This window comes from Podarcis cretensis (genome assembly GCF_951804945.1).
Source record: "Podarcis cretensis genome assembly, chromosome: 3".
NCBI lineage: Eukaryota > Metazoa > Chordata > Lepidosauria > Squamata > Lacertidae > Podarcis > Podarcis cretensis.
The window spans coordinates 58,159,007-58,177,987 of NC_137172.1; the positions used below are offsets into that span (position 1 = coordinate 58,159,007).

General features: G+C 40.6%; 1 protein-coding gene across 5 annotated transcripts in view; it reads right to left on the reverse strand.

Annotated features, from left to right (window-relative positions):
* Window positions 1–11,849: 11,849 nt before the first annotated feature.
* The window catches only part of ESR1 (estrogen receptor 1), a 205,466-nt gene continuing 198,334 nt past the window's right edge, over window positions 11,850–18,981 (reverse strand). For 4 of the 5 annotated variants that reach the window (XM_079971531.1, XM_079971532.1, XM_079971529.1 and 1 more), the window contains 2 exons: window positions 13,630–18,133; window positions 11,850–13,462 (listed from right to left, as the gene is read on the reverse strand). In XM_079971531.1, the coding sequence (XP_079827657.1) occupies window positions 17,899–18,133 (235 nt within the window). In that variant the 3' untranslated portion in view covers window positions 11,850–13,462; window positions 13,630–17,898. Of the gene's footprint in view, window positions 13,463–13,629; window positions 18,134–18,981 lie in introns of those variants that run through there. The other variant, XM_079971530.1, reaches the window with a different exon arrangement.

The following is an 18,981-nucleotide window of genomic DNA, read 5'->3' on the forward strand; positions in this document are numbered from 1 at the left end:
CCAATGCCTAAATTTTTGGTAATTGGAGTATGGCGGAACTGTCTTGTTGGAGTAAGTATGAAAAGAGCCCATAGTCTTAAATCAGTTCTTCTTCCCTGGTTCCACAGTAATCTTTGTGCCAGAGACAGCTACTATGTGGTGGCAGCTATTCTAAGTTAAGTGCTAGTCTGAAAATTATTGTTCAGGAGTGTTAAAAATAACCTCAGAGAGTGTCTGCACATTGTGAAATGTGTGAACTAACCAGGGTTGTCCCTGGGATCATGATAGGCCAGAGATAGCAGCCAAAGGGCTCAATCTCCCATCTTATAGCTCCACAATGTCTGGTATTTTCGTCATTTTCTTTCAACACTGGCAACAGATACTAATGCTATAAAACAAAATTAATTATACCTCTAAATGAGTATGCATTACACATGCCTGATTTTGTTTCAGGGTGAGCTGAGTTAAAGCAAGGAAACTTAAATTATTAAGATAGATTTATTGTAATTTAGAAGCAAGTCTGATTGGACAAGAGGAGATTTATTTGTCAGTAGGAATGTACAGGAGCAAGATGTAAACATACAGAATTTTCCACCAGCAAATGCTGGTAATACACACTGATCAATGGAGAAAAAAATATTAACAAGAATAGTCATAGTTTTAGTTAATATTACTGTTGCATGCCACCTCAGTCTCTGGTGCAAGATTCCAGGGGCTCCAGTCTAAACAACTTACCGGTATATACTCAGTCTGAGCCTATGATGGAGGGCTTCACAACATTAATGCCCCAAGAAGGCCTTCCTTCCTTCCTCCATAGCCACAGCCTTGGATTCAAACAGAAATCAAACATCTCTCTCTTCCCATATTGCTGCTTTGCTTCTAGCTCATATCCAACTCTCTGCTCTCAACTCTGCCTTTGTCCTTCTAACTACCCCACCCATTGGCTATCTTTCACAGAGCCCCGTCCTGTGTTCTCCTTAATGGCCCATCAGGCAATCACCTCACCAGGAAACTAGCCTGGATATTCAAAGAATATTACCCTCCCCCTGGCAACTCATAACATTACTTATGTAGAATGCGTAAGTGTAGGTTTTAACATAAGAAATAGTAGGCCCAAAAGTTGAATCTGAGTGCCCCAGCACACTCCCCACTTGTGATTCCCAGCAAATTGTATTCAGAGTCATACGTCATACTGCCTCTTACAGTGGAAGTGAAACAAAGTCGTTGTGGCTAGTAGGTGTTGATAGCCTTATTTGTCTAATCCTCTTAAATCCATCCTAGCCTGTGGTCACTATTTCTTGTGGGAGCTAATTCCACAGTTAAAATGTGCACTGTGTGCACTTTTGTTTGCCCTGAATCCAGCTTCATTGGATGGGCCACCCCTTTTTCCTTTTTAATGGCCTCCTTTTTATGCTTAAGGGCTGTTCTTTTAACAGAACAAAAGAGAGAGAGGCTGGATCTACACACACACCTTTAAAACGTTATTAGAACAATATTAGAAATATCATTCTAAAATGTCAGTCCCATTTAGTTTCTCTTTCGTTGTTGTTGTTGTTTAGTTGTTAAGTTGTGTCCGACTCTTCGTGACCCCATGGACCAGAGCACGTCAGGCACTCCTGTCTTCCACTGCCTCCCGCAGCTTGGTCAAACTCATGTTTGTAGCTTCAAGAACACTGTCCAACTATCTCGACCTCTGTTGTCCCCTTCTCCTTGTGCCCTCCATCTTTCCCAACATCAGGGTCTTTTCCAGGGAGTCTTCTCTTCTCATGAGGTGGCCAAAGTATTGGAGCCTCAGCTTCATGATCTGTCCTTCCAGTGAGCACTCAGGACAGATTTCCTTAAGAATGGATAGGTTTGATCTTCTTGCAGTCCATGGGACTCTCAAGAGTCTCCTCTAGCACCATAATTCAAAAGCATCAATTCTTCGGCGATCAGCCTTCTTTATGGTCCAACTCTCACTTCCCTACATCACTACTGGGAAAACCATAGCTTTAACTATACGGACCTCTGTCGAGAAGGTGATGTCTCTTCTTTTTAAGAAGCTGTCTAGGTTTGTCATTGCTTTTCTCCCAAGAAGCAGGCGTCTTTTAATTTCGTGACTGCTGTCACCATCTGCGGTTATCATGGAACCCAAGAAAGTAAAATCTCTCACTGCCTCCATTTCTTCCCCTTCTATTTGCCAGGAGGTGATGGGCCCAGTGGCCATGATCTTCGTTTTTTTGATGTTGAGCTTCAGACCATATTTTGCGCTCTCCTCTTTCACCCTCATTAAAAGGTTCTTTAATTCCTCCTCACTTTCTGCCATCAAGGTTGTGTCATCTGCATATCTGAGGTTCTTGATATTTCTTCTGGCAATCTTAATTCCGGCTAGGGATTCATCCAGCCCAGCCTTTCACATGATGAATTCTGCATATAAGTTAAATAAACAGGGAGACAATATACAGCCTTGTCGTACTTCTTTCCCAATTTTGAACCAATCAGTTGTTCCATATCCAGTTCTAACTGTAGCTTCTTGTCCCACATAGAGATTTCTCAGGAGACAGATGAGGTGATCAGGCACTCCCATTTCTTTAAGAACTTGCCATAGTTTGTTGTGGTCAACACAGTCAAAGGCTTTTGCATAGTCGATGAAGCAGAAGTAGATGTTTTTCTGGAACTCTCTAGCTTTCTCCATAATCCAGCGCATGTTTGCAATTTGGTCTCTGGTTCCTCTGCCCCTTTCGTTATGTTTCCACAAAGTCTACCCCGTTTAAGATAGCTAGTACCTTTGCAACGCCCTCTGCTGTCACATTTCAATAACACATTATTAAAGTCCTAAACTAAGCGTAATACGACCCTTACATTTTTAAACGTTTTCTTAACCCTTTCCTAATGTTATGAAACATGAGTGTAGATTCGCCCACAGTGGGGATGACCAGCGGCAAAAGCAGCAGCAGCAGCAGCAACAACAACAACAACGAAAGGTTTCAGTAGTTTATTTATTTTTAAAAATTAGTTTTTATTAAAGATTTTCTTGTGCAATAAATAAACAAAACAAACAAAAAGTACAAATAGTGTCTCCACTTTCAATTGTGCGTTTGAGGGGAAATGAAGCTATCTAGCCCCTCTGAGATTCTCATTGAATAGCAGGAAATTCCCCAAATAAATTATCATTTCTATGCAACAATTAGAAGTACAGATTTCTTGCTATTGCTCTCATCTTTTCAGTCCAAGGCAAAGATTTAAAAATATGTTTAAAGAAAATAAAAGTTGTAGTTATTTTGTAGTCTGCTGTAAGCAGTGCTTTTTTCCTAAAAAAATGTTTAGGGGTACTCTCATTTTCCTACTCATATTGAAATACTGTCCCTCAGTGAGGCTAAACTTAGATTCACAAAATGTTTAGGTGTATGCATCCCCCTTCGTCTCTCCAGAAAAAAAATCATTGGCTATTAGTAGGTTCTGGGTCTGAAAAAAATTAAAGACTGCAATAATAATATTTTTAAGTACTTAAAAAAATGTCCTCTTCTCATACTTACATTATATTAATTTTACCACAGAGCCTAGGACTTGCTGATCAGAAGGTTGGCGGTTCGAATCCCTGCAACGGGGTGAGCTCCCGTTGTTTGGTCCCTGCTCCTGCCAACCTAGCAGTTCGAAAGCAGGTCAAAGTGCAAGTAGATAAATAGGTACCAGCTCTGATGGGAAGGTAAACGCCGTTTCCGTGCGCTGCTCTGGTTCGCCAGAAGCGGCTTAGTCATGCTGGCTACATGACCTGGAAGCTGTACGCCGGCTCCCTCGGCCAATAAAGCAAGATGAGCGCCGCAACCCCAGAGTTGGCCACAACTGGACCTAATGGTCAGGGGTCCCTTAACCTTAATCTTAAAAATGAAAATAGCCCAGTGAATACAATCTGCTTGAATTGCTAAGAAGCATTTCTGTATAAACTTGTTTCAGAGAGATCCAATAAATAAATAAATAAATAACCACATGGTTAGAGGAAAAGCTCCGTCATGACTTAAAAATAGCAGATAAAATCTGAATTATATGAAATGACCTTTCTTCAGAGTAGAAAGAAATGTTAAAGAGAATGATTAAGAGTGTTCTGTGTTGTTTTAATATGTTATTTTATTTGAAGCAAAGAGATGTAAACACCACTATGTTTCGCTTATGAACACCAATGAAGAATGTGATAGATACCAGATGGGATGAGTGATGAGTCACAACTCTACTTTGGGGTCAGAGAAGTGCAGCACAAAAGATGGGTGGGATTTAACGTGGTAGGAAACTGCGTTGTTAAACTAATGCTGGTGTGTCCTAGAACTCATCTGAATGGTGCTTACTTGTAGAACTGGATGCATGCATGAAGCCCAGCTGGTGTTGTATGCAAGAAGGCCGCAGCCTGTTAGCTCCCTGAAGTGCAGGGGAGCGAGAGATAGGTAGGAGGCATCTACTGTATAGGACAAGCAGTGTCCCTTTACTGTTATCCCACTCTGTGGGTTAATGTGCTAGCCTTTTTCCAGACATCCATCTGGCTGCTTGCTATGGGGCCAAACTGGTAGTGTTTGCAGTTGCCATGTAGACAGGCTCACATACAACAACAGCTTGTGAGGCATAAAATGCTGATCAATTCACATTGGGGTAGCACTCACAACAATGATTTTTTTTCTGTTAGAAGTGGCCTAGAATATAGGAAACCAAACCCATTTCTTAACAATGTGCTTGTTTTGAAAAGAAAAGAGCATGTACTGCTGACCATGAGACTCATCTTAAAGGCATTGGAGATTTACAGGTAGATAAAATATCTAGAGAGGAGATGGGGAGCATGTATTGTCATTTTGTTTGGTGAGTCAGTAAGAATGCCAGGAAAGAAGAGTAAGCAACACAAAGCACTGAAATATGTCTCTTTGTTGTTTAGTCGTTTAGTCGTGTCCGACTCTTCCCCACAGACCAGAGCACGCCAGGCACTCCTGTCTTTGAAATATGTCTCTAATCATAAGTAAAATAAAATAAAACAAAATAAAAAAATTCCTTCCAGTAGCACCTTAGAGACCAACTAAGTTAGTTCTTGGTATGAGCTTTCGTGTGCATGCACACTTCTTCAGATACCTTCCAGGTTCTTGCATTTAGTAAGAAAGAAGATATCAGTCTGTACCTGTGCAAGTTTCTTGGTGAGGTTGATGGACTTCCATTTCATGCGGCTCAATGTGGTGCCTTCCATAGTTCCAGTTACAGATAGGTAGCCGTGTTGGTCTGCCATAGTCAAAACAAAATAAAAAAATTCCTTCCAGTAGCACCTTAAAGACCAACTAAGTTAGTTCTTGGTATGAGCTTTCGTGTGCATGCACACTTCTTCAGATGTAGATAAATAGGTACTGCTCTGGCAGGAAGGTAAACGGTGTTTCCGTGCACTGCTCTGGTTCGCCAGAAGCAGCTTAGTCATGCTGGCCACATGACCCGGAAGCTGTACGCCGGCTCCCTTGGCCAATAAAGCAAGATGAGCGCCGCAACCCCAGAGTCGGTCACAACTGGACCTAATGGTCAGGGGTCCCTTGACCTTTACCTAGTCCACTAAGTTTTACCCAGTGAAATGCATGAACAGGTCTACCTTAAGCCCTTCCCGTGAGCATCTAGTTGGCTATCATGAGAACAGGATACTGGGCTAGGTGCACAACTAGTCTGTCTGTTGCAGCAGGGCTGTTCTTATGTTCTTAATGGGTCTACTTTAAGTAAAACTTACTTGAATAGTGCCCTAGTACTTATTTGCTTTTCTTTTTTTGTACCCACCCTTCACCTTTAAGGTCCCAGTGCAGGTTACAGCAATTTAAAAATGCAACATCAAAATCAGTTTAAAACTAACCGCAGTCAAGAAAGTAGGGTGTTGTTGTTGTTGTTTAGTCGTGTCCGACTCTTTGTGACCCCATGGACCAGAGCACGCCAGGCATTCCTGTCTTCCACTGCCTCCTGCAGTTTGGTCAAACTCATGCTGGTAGCTTCGAGAACACTGTCCAACCATCTCGTCCTCTGTCGAATTCAGTTTGGATGACCATCATATCTACTACTGTGGGAAAGAATCCCGTAAAAGAAATGGAGTGGCCCTCATAGAAAGTAGGGTAGGTCCTGGAAATATAATTATTTGGTTGCTATTTCAAGGTGATCATTTTAGCGTTAAAAGTCACAAACAATTTAGGCCCCAGATATCTGAAAGACTGGCTTTGTTCCTCTTTGAATAATAGAATTGTAGAGTTGGGAGAGACCCGAAGGGCCATCTAGTCCAACCCCCTGCAATGAGGGAATCTCAGCTAGAGCATCCATGACAGATGGCCACCCAACTTCTGCTTACAAGCCTCCAAGAAAGGAGAGTCCACAACCTCCTGAGGGAAACCATTCCACTGTAAAACAACTCTTACAGTCAGAAAGTTTTTTCTGATGTTTGGTCGGAATCCCTTTTCTTGTTGCTTGAGGACATTGGTCCGAGTCCTACCCTCCAGAGCAGGAGAAAACAAGTATGGGTACTAAGATTGGCAGGGGACTCTCTTAGTAGTGCCTTGGTAGCACCTTGACCCTTGGAAGTGGTGGTGGCCTGTCAAAAGGCATTCTCTGTAGAAGTATTTGAGTTTTGAGGGCTCCTTCCCCACAGAGGTGCAACTGGCATCTTCATTATGCAGCTTCCAATGAACGTTGAAGACGCACCTCTTTAGGACCCACCTTATTTTTGCGATTGTAAATTGTTTAGAACTGTTTTCAATATTGTACTTTAATGTTGTAACCTGCCCTGGAACCCTGGGGTGAAGGACAGGTAATACATAGTAATAAGAAGTACATATAACCATAACAACCACAATAATAACTCACAGGTGTCAGTTGCCAGGGTAACAGCTTCCACATCCTGGGAAGTGTGGGCCAGGGTGGTGGCAAAGTCAGGGTGGTGCCAACCCACCAATATAACCAATCTGGCCCTCCCACCAAGATAGCCACACATCTCCATAATTGCTGCCACCCTGCCCCAGTCATCAGCAACAACGCTGCTTCCAGGAGGCTGGTTCTACAGCCCTGTTGTGCTGGCCACACCTATGTAAAAGTCTGTATAGTGTATGGGGGGGGGGGGCAGTGTATCTGAGTGAATGCTGCCTTTGCTGTGAGTCTAACTCTCCAGGTGTTTTGTAGAGTGTTTAATGAGCTGCAGTAGTTGTGTCTGTGTAAATGAATTCTACACTAAACTGTGGTCAACCTTTGTCTCTGCACGCGCGCACGTGCGTGCACGCGCGCGCACACACACACGCCGAGAGAGACAGAGTCTTTCAAGTATATTTTTTAAGAACTACAAAATAGAGAAAACCAGATGCTCACAATAAGTGTAAGACTACAGTATTGCTGCAGTTAATAAGCAAGGGTTATTGTTCTGGGGAAAATCATTAATTGTGCACATTCTTTCTTGGACAAAGACCCATTCCATTTGTCAAATTACTTGCTTAACCCATCAGACTTTGAAGGTGGCTTAACAGACTGCTGCTAAAATAGTTTATATAAATAGGCTCTTTTGAATCGTTTAATAGCTAGAAATACTTCTAAACACAGCACGTAGATGACCTGTGTGGTTTGCCGCCCAAGGTGTAGTTGTAGTGGCCACCAACTTGTATGACTTTACGTGTTGAAAAGAGAAAAGAACATTGACTAAGACAGAAGCTGAGATGTGCTGCATTTTCAGTGGTGCTTGAATTCAGCTTTGCAAAAAGAAATTTCATGAAGGCCACAAAATCTGGCAAAGGGAATGGAGAAAGTGTAAATTAAGTTACCTCCTGATGGAGACTTTGGAATAGAATGAAGGAGAGCTTTAGTGAAGAGTGGGTGTTCAGTGCCAGAAGATATATACAGTACCTGCCTTGAACTAATGTAATATATGGACTGCCTGCAAATTTCTCAAGCCCCCAATCTTTGACAGCTGAACAATCATCTGTTGACATGTCAGCAAGACACCGCTCTAAAGTGGAGTCGATGGGGGTCTAAAGGCCCATAGAAAAAGCAATGTGAGTGGGCTGTAGTTAGCAAGTAATTTTACACTTTCAGCAAGCTGTCTCTACACTTCCAGAAAGGCAGAAACCTTTATGACGCTCGTCAGGAAGTTAATTTTGAAAGTAGTGAACTTGTAAATGAGTGGAAAGGCATGAGGCACTGAAGTCAAACAGAAATCTCCAAAGAAGACTTTCAGAGGATAATATTGGCAATATTATTATTAAAAACTATTGAGGCAGCCACAGTATGTTTATGGATTATCTGTTGCTATGGAAAAACCTCTTCAGTTTACTTTATTTCCACCTTCTACGTTCTTTAGTCCTGTTTATCTTATCCTGGAGTGTGACTGTAAAAGGTATAAGGTTTAGGCTCTTTTTCATTTATTTGTTATTTGTATATTTAGTTCTTAAATTTCTATACCACCCTTCACCCAAGGCTCACAGGGCAGTTTGCAACATAAAAACGCAAAAATACATACCATAGTAACAAACAAACAAAAAACCCCTCTCTCAAACACACAGTTTAAAAGGCCATAAATTGTTTAATTAGCAAAAGGCCTGGGAGAAGAGGAATGTTTCTGCTTGGCGGCTGAAGATATGTAACCAAGGTGCCAAGTGGACCTGGCGGTCAAGGCAGTCGGACCAGGACTGGCGTTACATGCTCAAATCGTTTTGCAACCTGGGTGTTAAATTCTGCACCAGCTAGGTAATCTAATCTAGAGGTTACCAGAGCATAGACAGCAGAAGTTAGGCTATTCCTGTCCATATAGGGGCACAGCTGGGCTGTCAACCAGATTGGCCTCATTGAACTATCAATCCATTTTTGTATCCAATACAAGCTGCAGTTCCCAGGAGGATACTTTAGGGGAAGCCAAGACTGTTAAGAGTGTTATAAGAGAGTTTTTAATGTATTGTGGGATGTAGCAGCTGAATCTGCTTAGGCTCTCCCTTCAGATCTTCACACGCAGGCACTGAGGAAGTCTTTCCCCTGTATCTTTGTGGAATACGAGGTGCATAGCTGTCAACATTTCCCTTTTTTTAAGGGAAATTCCCTTATTCCAAATAGGATTCCTCGCAAGAAAAGGGAGAAGTTGGCAGCTATGACAAGGTGCAGCAACAGCTTACTGCAAGTGTTGTCTGGGACAACCACCTGCGGCCCCACACTCTAATCAAGTACAAAAGCCTGCCTGCCTCCTTTATAGTCAGTCAGTCAGTCTCAGGCTACCTTGTGTTGAGTTCAGCAGCATGGCAAGCATGCAAGTGTTTCCCTACAAAAGCACAGGCAGATGACCTTTTCTCCCATAGTCCAAAGCCATCCACATCAGTAGTAGTTCCTTGGCTGAGAGATGTCCTCACGCTCATACCCAGTTGACCAGGACATCACAAGGAGGCAGCAGCCATCTTGTTCATGTAGATCAGAGATCGAACAAAATGGAGCAGTTTAAGGACAAATAATGGATTCATATTTGATGCTAAATCTTTGACTAAAATGGGAGACGATGACCTTGAAAAGTGTATCTTTGCACTTTGAGGGAGACGTGGATTTAACAGAGTTGTTGGTTGAGTTAAAGAGGTGGTTGTTGATACTCACTAGAACTCAAAATGTTGAAATTGCTCCCTGCCCCTCTGCAGAAAAATAAGCCAATCAATCTGTGCTCATCTGTGTTGCAAGAATAACTAGTAAGATTCAACACTTATTTCAGTTGAACATAAAATTGGGTGAGGCTTGGATTACAGTGTTTTCATTTAGGACTTATCATCCCAGAAGGTTTGGAAAGGTTAATTTCATTTAATAGGCCACTAGAGAATTAAACCTTAAATCATAATACTGTTCTTTATCAGTGTACTGGATATCACCAGTTCACCACATGACCTGCCTATGTGGATATCACACAGTATGCTTTGTGTGTGTGTTTGCTCTTTCTGTTTATGGTATTTAAGAGCATCACATATGGAAATAATGGCTTGCTTATTGTTGCTTTAATTGTTTTCAGTGTAGTTTTGTTACAACATATAAAGTACCGGTAATATTCTCCACTCCTGCTGTAATAAAAAGTGACCACAATGAATGTATTATGATACATAATTCCATATTGCATTGCAGCTTCATATATATATAACTAATTGATATTTTATGCCTGACTTGCTTTCATACCTTTAAGGGGCGCCTCATGACTCTCTTGCCCAGGGCTCCCCAATCTGTCTTGGACCACCACCGATACTGGTGCAATATATTATTCAATTTGTAGTGATGTTACAGCAGCACTATGATAACATATACCAACAATTTAGCAGAATCTCCATCACGTCCTTTTTCCCCAGAGAGGAAGAAACCTCTCTTGATGAAAACAGTAATTATCACCCATAGTATAGCAGGCAACTGCTATGGATAATGATTCTTGAACTTTTAAAAACCAACCTATGAACCAGTCTTCACCCCATACCCATTCATTGACTTGGGAATAATTTACCTTGGGTCCTTGCAGGTTCATCAAGTGTAAAGGTAAAAGGGACCCCTGACCATTAGGTCCAGTCACAGACGACTCTGGAGTTGCAGCACTCATCTCACTTTATTGGCCGAGGGAGCCGGCGTACAGCTTCAAGGTCATGTGGTCAGCAGGACTAAGCCGCTTCTAGCAAACCAGAAGGTATTTACCTTCCATCCGGAGCGATACCTGTTTATCTACTTGCACTTTGATGTGCTTTCTACAACAATATGCTGCATTGTGGAGTGCTCTTGTTTAGGGTCCAAGCCACCCAGCTATGTCCTGATACAGGTTACACAATTTCATTCCCTGCTCAAGGTTTTCAGAGTGTTTTCAAACACCCCCACTCCCCATCCCACTTCCTGTAGCCACCAAGCATGCTCACTGGTGTTCGAGGTCCCTCTGCCCATTTAGGGCTTTTCCTTTTTAAGTTTTTTAATACACCAAATGTTGTTCAACAGTGTCAGTTCATACATTCAACGGCATTTCATCAAATGTTGGTTAATCAAGTGCTTGTATGATCCAGCCCTTATGAGACACCTAATATTGTTCAAGTGGGTCCCAATTCACTATCACACAAGGATTTCTTTAAAATGGGAGTGGAGAACAATATAAAGATCTACTGATTGCTATGTGAGAGATTTGCAAGTAAATTGGCAAAAGTTTATGGTACGCAATAGCTTAATGATAATAAGTAAACTTGCAAAAAATAATAATAATCATTTACCATGCCTGGCCTTGTACTCATTTCTTATCTGTAAAGTAGGAGCATTTATTGGATGCCATTCACCATTTATTTGGGAAGCTCTGCTGACTAGATAAGTGTTTTGTATTAGATCTTTGATCTGCAGTATACTGTATATGTACCTGCATATGCAGGTTTCCCCCATTTTTAGTTCACAGAATACAGCTGCTACACATACACGGGGATTAGTATTTTGAAGTAATCAGGGTTCTTGTAAAAAAAAATTCTTTTCAAGGTTCCTTAAACTTGAAATTGATTATTCTTGCACAGTACCATTTCATCTATTTAACAGTTGTATTCTGGGAGTTTAGCATAAAAGTGGAAGGAGGATTTTTATTATGTAGAATCAAATCATTTTGCAGGGTGGGGGGACAAGCCCAAGGTTGCATGATTTGTTTTTAAATGGATGGATCTGTTTTTCAGATCCTGATGTGAAGGTTAAAACTAATGTAAAATTTTCAGTTTTTGTTGTTTGTGTGTTTACTTTTGTATTGTACAGAAGTTTTAACCTTCACTTATTTTCAAAACCAAAGAATTGTGTTTTTTTGTGTGTTTTTTTACTAAAGCTAAATGAGAGGGAAATGTAACCAGTCATTATTGAGAACTGTACCCAAGGTAATATATTTTAGTAATACACAAACTAGAATGTGCTGTGGTTCATTGTTTTATTTTGACATCAAAGCTGAGAAAATCTTGACAGATCAGATATCCTGCTGATTTTTTTTCTGAAGCCGCTTGTAACATTTTTTGAAAGTGCAAAAAAAGGAAGTTTCCCCTTTTTAAACTTTTCTTTCATTTAACAAAGCAATATTCTAACAAAACAGGGACATCAATTATACCATTACATGCATCAGCAAAAGAGCAGAATAATTCAACAAATACATTATGGCCCATGAGCCTCATAATAAAGGGAAAGCTTTACAATGAAAGGATATTGTAGTGCACAAAAAGCTTCATTTTAAAAATATATACAATAAGGTGGCATAAAGTGGCTTGTTGAGTTTATTCTCTGACTAGCATCCTTCTGCCATTCTTAGATGGGCACTTCAAGATTGAGTACACTGCTTGTTTTTTGTTTTTTGGGTTTTTTTTTTAGAAAAAGGTGCACAGCAGGACAACATTCCTACTAAAATACAGGCTTGCAGCATGGCAGCATATAAGTTTAGGCACATTTGAATGCAAAAAAAGTAGATTCTTTACAAAAATCTCTTTAGAACAGTGCAAAGTTGAAGTGCCCGTCAAAAGGCAATGATCACATACAGAACAATATTCCAGACAGTAACACATCCATATTTGAATTAAAACTAGAGAATGCATCTATAAAGAGAAGGCTTTTCATGTAAAAGAAAATTTTTGGTACCCCAAGATTTATGTCACAATTCCACTCCAACAATGTTTTATGTACTAGGACAGATAGCTTAAAACACTGCATTAAGATCAAGTCTTGACACAGCAGTCACTTCAGTTCTGAAGACTCACTTCACAAAGCCACAGTAAGATACATTAGAAAAAAAGCTTTCAGAAATTGGTGTAATGTAGAGCAAACAATTAATTTGACTTACCCTGCAGAGCATTTGCATCTTCAAAAGTTTGTGTACTTAAAAGTTGGCTTTTAGCTTTGCATTTTAAAAGCAGTAGCACTGAGAACATGTCTGTAAAATGAAGGCTCAAGTCCATACCAAATTGTATGGCAAGTACTAGCACCACAATCCAGCAAATAAAAGCTGTGTAAGCAGGATTCCATGTGTACAGCAAATGCTAATGAAGATGCTTATCTAGGCTCCTTAAAACTAACTAGATGTGTTTTTTTTGAGGTGGATGGGAATGTGCTTCCCCACTTAGGACTTAGTTTTAAGACACGATGAAAGCCGGATCAGGGCATAGCTAATTTTCCAATGGGCAAGTTTAGGTTGATAATTATGTACAGAAGGACAACTTTTTAAATGGCAATAGGCTAATGGAAAACCATCAAGGAAAAATCCGGCTATTTGCATTGTTTTCTGTCACAGAATATTATCATGAGACTAACAGGATAGTAAGTAATGTGAGAGATTACACAAAAAACGGGCAATTTTTGCCCCAAGTGTTTTGAGACTACATTAAGATGAAAATTCCTTAATCAATTGTGCAGTGGCAAAAGTCAACATACACAAACATCCAGGAGTTTCCACTGTAATTCTTGCTCTCCCTCAGTTGGCTTGCCCCAGCAATAACCAGGAATGTAACTAATACAGGCAACTCTCAACTTATGTGAGGGTAACATTCTGAGGATAGCACTTACAGCCAGTGGCGTAGCGTGGGGGGTGCAGGGGGGGCCGGCTGCACCGGGCGCAACATCTGGGGGTTAGGGTTAGGGATAGGGTTAGGGGGCGCAAATCCACGGGTTAGGGGGCGCAAATTACTTGCCTTGCCCCGGGTGCTGACAACCCACGCTACGCCACTGCTTACAGCCAAAATCATGTATATTCAAAACACATTGGGTGCAGTGGTGGGATTGCCAAAGTTCTTTTCCCCAGATGCCCCCCCCCAATATTTTTGTCCCCATTTTAATTTAATTTTTTAAATTTGCCAATCTCATAAAGCTGGATGAATACAAGTTAAATGTGAGTATGCTGCAAGTTACCTGTGCGGCACATCAATAATTAGTACTGAACACAATACTGTGATGTTGTTATGCACTCACTCTTGCATTAAGATGCAGGTAGAGATTCACCTTTGTGTTAGGATGTGGCTAGACAGTCTGGCAGATCAGATTGGTTGTTCACAGTTCAAGTTCACTAAATTGTGCCTGTTCTGGTGGCAAGCCATCCAAACAGATAAGATAATTACTCGTTACAGGTAGGTAGCCATTCTGGTCTGCCATAGTTGAAACAAAATAAAAAAAATCCTTCCAGTAGCACCTTAGAGACCAACTAAGTTTGTTATTTGTTATTGGTATGAGCTTTCGTGTGCATGCACACTTCTGAAGAAGTATGCATGCACACGAAAGCTCATACCAATAACAAACTTAGTTGGTCTAGAACTTGCTACTGGAAGGATTTTTTTAAAAGACAATTACTGTTGCACAGCACTATCTCTTACAGATTTGATTTTTTTCCATGCAGGAGACAGAACAATAAGTCTCTCATTGTTTTCTGTGTGTAGTAGGGGCATTTCAGATGGCATGAGCATACAGAAAAGCATAACCCTGCCACACAGAAAACGATGACTGGGTGAGGCTGATTATCTGCAGGAGGAGGTTTGCCTGAGCAAGAGTCCACAATACCATTAAATACAAGAATGGCTTTCATACTTGGCTATAAAAATTGCCCTTACCAAAAAAAGAAATAATGAAAAGAGTCACATATCACCACTCAAGGCTTTTCCACTCCTGTGTATTTCCAGTGAGTCTGTTAATTGACATTAGATAAGGCAAGTTAATCCAACATATTACAATGATTTGGCATGTAGCAAGATTACATTTTCTATATCTCCAGGGTGTTTTATGTTTTGGTCTTTAAATTTAAGTGCAGTATCAACCGTTCGGTTTAAAAAGAAGAACCAATCCTTGCCATATTTGGTATCTTTCATATCCATCATTAGTAGTATTTTGGTAAGAAACGTAATTAGCTGCCTTGAATGTCCTTCCTTCATTAAAGGATAGTTCCTCATCGTGTTCAGATACAAGGCTAAATTAGTGCTGTCTTAGCTAATGTAAATATAAAAATTGATATGAAATAGTGATTTCTAACAATCGCTAAGCCTTAGGCACAAATGATTGCATATGAGAGGATAGCTGAAAAGTATAAAAACAACATATGGTGATTTTTGTATTTTAGTCAGTTGACTGGGTTAATACAACAGTTACATTCAGTTGTCTGTTAGGTGAGCTCTGCATGTGTGTATATAATATGCATACAAACACACACATTACATTTAAGGTGCTTTCAATAATAATGATAAAACAATGCTTTCAACAATCTAACAATAGTAACAACTAACCACCCCACCCCTGCAAATTTAAACAGATTTAATAGAAAGTAACACATTCCCCCCCTTGGACTCCCGAGCTAAACCTGCCACAGGTATGTTGGCATTAAAACTAGAGATTTAAAACCACAAATTCTGGTTGCAAACTGACATTTCCCCTCCCTCACCCACAGCTTCTTTGTAGCTTGTCTTGTTTGTGTTTGCTTCTTTCTGAAGCCAAAGCAATTATTTCCATGGTCTTTATCAAAACTGATGTCTATAAATTACAAAAATTAGTTCAGATCTACTTAAGTAATTTACACAAGTGGCTATTAAGTAGGAGAACCAAGAAAGCAGCTGTGTATTTAGATCAATGATGGTTAATTTGTGTTGTACACATTACCTTCCATCCAGAGTTCAACATCTCTGTTATCCAATGCAACCACAGAGCTGACAATTGTGCCTGACAATTGTTCCCTATTCACTATAATGGAGGGAAAGCCCCTGGCTGTCCTTTGTGCCATTTTCACTGATGTTAATGGATAAGTCCTTGCAAGCACAGGAGTTCTGTACACACATAAAGCTCTGTGCCCACAAAGAAACAGAGGATTGGGGAAATAGCTAAAAATACCCCCTAGAAAAAAGGGTACAAATTATATGTATTGGGTGTTATAAGCACTGGGATACAAATGGATAAACTTTGCTGATTATTTTAAATGTTGTCCTACACACATTTTGACTTCTTGCTTATACTTCATGCTATGCAATACACAAGAAAGCAGTTATCACTTGAAAATGTGTCAATTTCTGACAAGGCACTTTGTAGTCCCCAACAGCTTTGGGGAAGTTTCAAAGCAAAACCATTTTTGTTGTTTTGTTGTACATTTTGAATGCAGAAAGACAAATACTTCATTACGTTAATAAAAAGCAAGGCCACCGGAAATAAAGCTCAATATCTAGGCATTGGTGAGCACATTTTGCAAAATTAAGACGAGATGAAAACTATTCACAACATTAGTGCTTGTACTGCTTTTTATAGATTTTGGGTAGAGACAGGAGCGCAACAATATATACCACAAAAGCAGCTCATGATGATCACCTGCAGATTTGGTTCCGTTCTGCCCCCAGGTGTGTGTGCTCATCATCATTAGTTGGGGCCAGTATGTGCCTGGGCCAATGGCAGAAAGTGACCTCGGCTGCAGTGCAACACAAATTGTCTTTACTCACATCACCTCCCTCCTCTTTGCCAGTAGTTACTCAACACAGAGCTATTTTGTACACTGGGGAGCATCCAGTCACAAACATGAAGACTCACTTCTGTACCTATGTAGAACCCAAAGACCCCACATTATTGTCCTCTTGTGCAGTATTGATAGTATGCAATAGATACAATTGTTCTGTTTCCCAGCAATTGTAAGGATACAAGCTTCATCTTTGAGACCAAATTCAATGCCATTCATACAAGTGAGAGTGCTGCTACCCCAAAGTATGCAGCAGCAAGCTGTTCAGTTGCAGTACAAAATGGCAACATACAAAGGGAAGTTCCCATTCTAGTGTGGTATCTTCCTGGCAGCACCAACAAAACTTCCCACATGATCAGTCAGATTTTGCCATCTCATACTATAATGTATCAGGTAGTGTCTAAACTGAACCATTTTGATTCTTCTGCTTATTTATGCATTAATTGCCTTTCTGGTCAAAGGCAATATATAAAAAACTTCTGCTATAATTATTAATGCAGGGTTGACTCCCAGACAACTGTGGGAAGGATATACTTCTGCACAGTACTTTTGTACAATCCTTTATTCCAAACACATTGCAGAAATTAGTAGACCCATGTGCTGGATTCTGCCTGTAGCTACCCATCTAAGAATTCTTTATGTGATCATAAAACCAGGGCTTCTTTTCCCAGCTGGAACTCACTGGAACTTGGTTCTGGCACATCTCTGGCACCTTTCAGGTGGGTGCCATTGCCATTCCAAAAGAATGAGGGAGGTATTCGTGGTGAGTTCCGGCACTTCTTTTTCTAGAAAAATAGCTCTGCATAAAACTACCTGTTCCATCTCTACCAGCATAAGCTCTGTAATGCTGTACCAAGCCCATTATGGGTGCCACTGCAACCTAGCACTTCTTTGTCACTCATAACAAGTTAATTGAAGGATTTCTTGCTGAAGTCATCTGTTCACGTGGTCTAAAGTTTTTGTTTAGCTGTGTATAGATTACGTCCCTGAAATAACAATAAAAAAGCCTGAATGGTGATATTCTAAATCCTGTTGGTTTATCTTGAAATATGAATGAGACTGGAGTCTAACAAAATCTGAGTAGTTCGCCATCATTTTGTGTGTACGTGGGTTCGCTGGGGGGGGGGGGGGAATAGGGTTCTTACATTTATCAAAGAGCCAATGAACATCAAATGTAAACATCACCTACTCAAACTCAGCTGGGATCTTTGCTCAGTTGATTTCAAAGAGAAAGGTCACCCAAATTTTCAGTCTGATACCAGCAAAAAGACCTCAGGAATCCTCATGATTGTGTTATGTTTATATTAAACAGAGATAATTGTTTCTGACTCCCCATATTATGTCCAAAATTATACATTCCACTAACAATATCATCAAGCAATGCTTTGGGAATCATTGGTGATTGTTGAGTATTGGAGTGCTTACACATGGTACCAGTTCAGCTAAGCCTGAAGTAGGTAGTTTTTTAATGGGATTATCAGAAAACTGTAGGTTATTTGAAATGTAGGCTCTCATTTGGTTTCTGGCTCCTTTGCATCTTCCTTTTTGTTCACACGGCAAGGTGGTAAGGAATGCATTGCAGTGGATGTGGTTGCTAACTGGTTCATGGCCTCATCTTCACGTGGCGGTGGTTTTTTTGCTGCAGGGGCATGCAAACGGTGGGCATCTAGCATTTCCAGCAACAAATCATAAAGAGGGACCACATTCTTGCACTTCATGTTGTAGAGGTGCTCCATTCCTTTATTGCTGCAGATTCACATAGAAATAAAACAAGATGTTATCATGCAGAGAAATCATACTTCCAGGCATGGATCTACCACAGGACAAAGTAGAGGAATCCAACTTTGGAATACCCTGAGAAGTGCCACCAATTGACACGATGGTGGTGGTGGTGATGATACTATTCAGGGGTTGAATTCATTTCTTTTTCTTTTTGCTTTCGAGACCAACATGTCTTAAGTCTCTTCACGAGACTCTGCAACATTTTTGGGGCATATCCAGATGCTGCAGATCTTTGTCTCAGAAATGTTGCAATTCCCTAGAGAGATAGGCAATACATTTGTCCTCATAGTAATGCTATTGTGACTGACACTCTAAGATTGTTCTACTGCTGTCATGTTGCACAGTGGTGAAAACTCAGTAACATTGAAAAAGGACTCGAGTTCAGTGAAAAAGTGCATGCTTTACCCCAGCGATAGCCAATATGGTGGCCTCCAGTTATTGTTGGACTACAACCATCAGTCCCAGCCAGCATAACCAAGGATCTGGCATGATGGGAGCTGTAGTCTCAAGAGAGGGAACCACATTGGCTACCCTGCTTTATGTGCATAGGGGCCTTGGTTCAATCCCTCTGTGTTTTCCAGTAGAACTTTTGACTATGACTTGTCTGAAACTCTGGAGAGCTGCTACCAGTTAGGTTACACCCTCTAAGAAAGAAGGAACAATCGTGCAACATGACATATTCCTTAAATGTTTATGAATTCTGAACTACTCTTTTAAAGCACTCCATATTATGATAAGAATTTGGTGGTGCTAGTGGTTCTGGGCCTGTCCACAGATCCTGATTCTTCCCTCATAGGCCCCTTTCCTTCCCT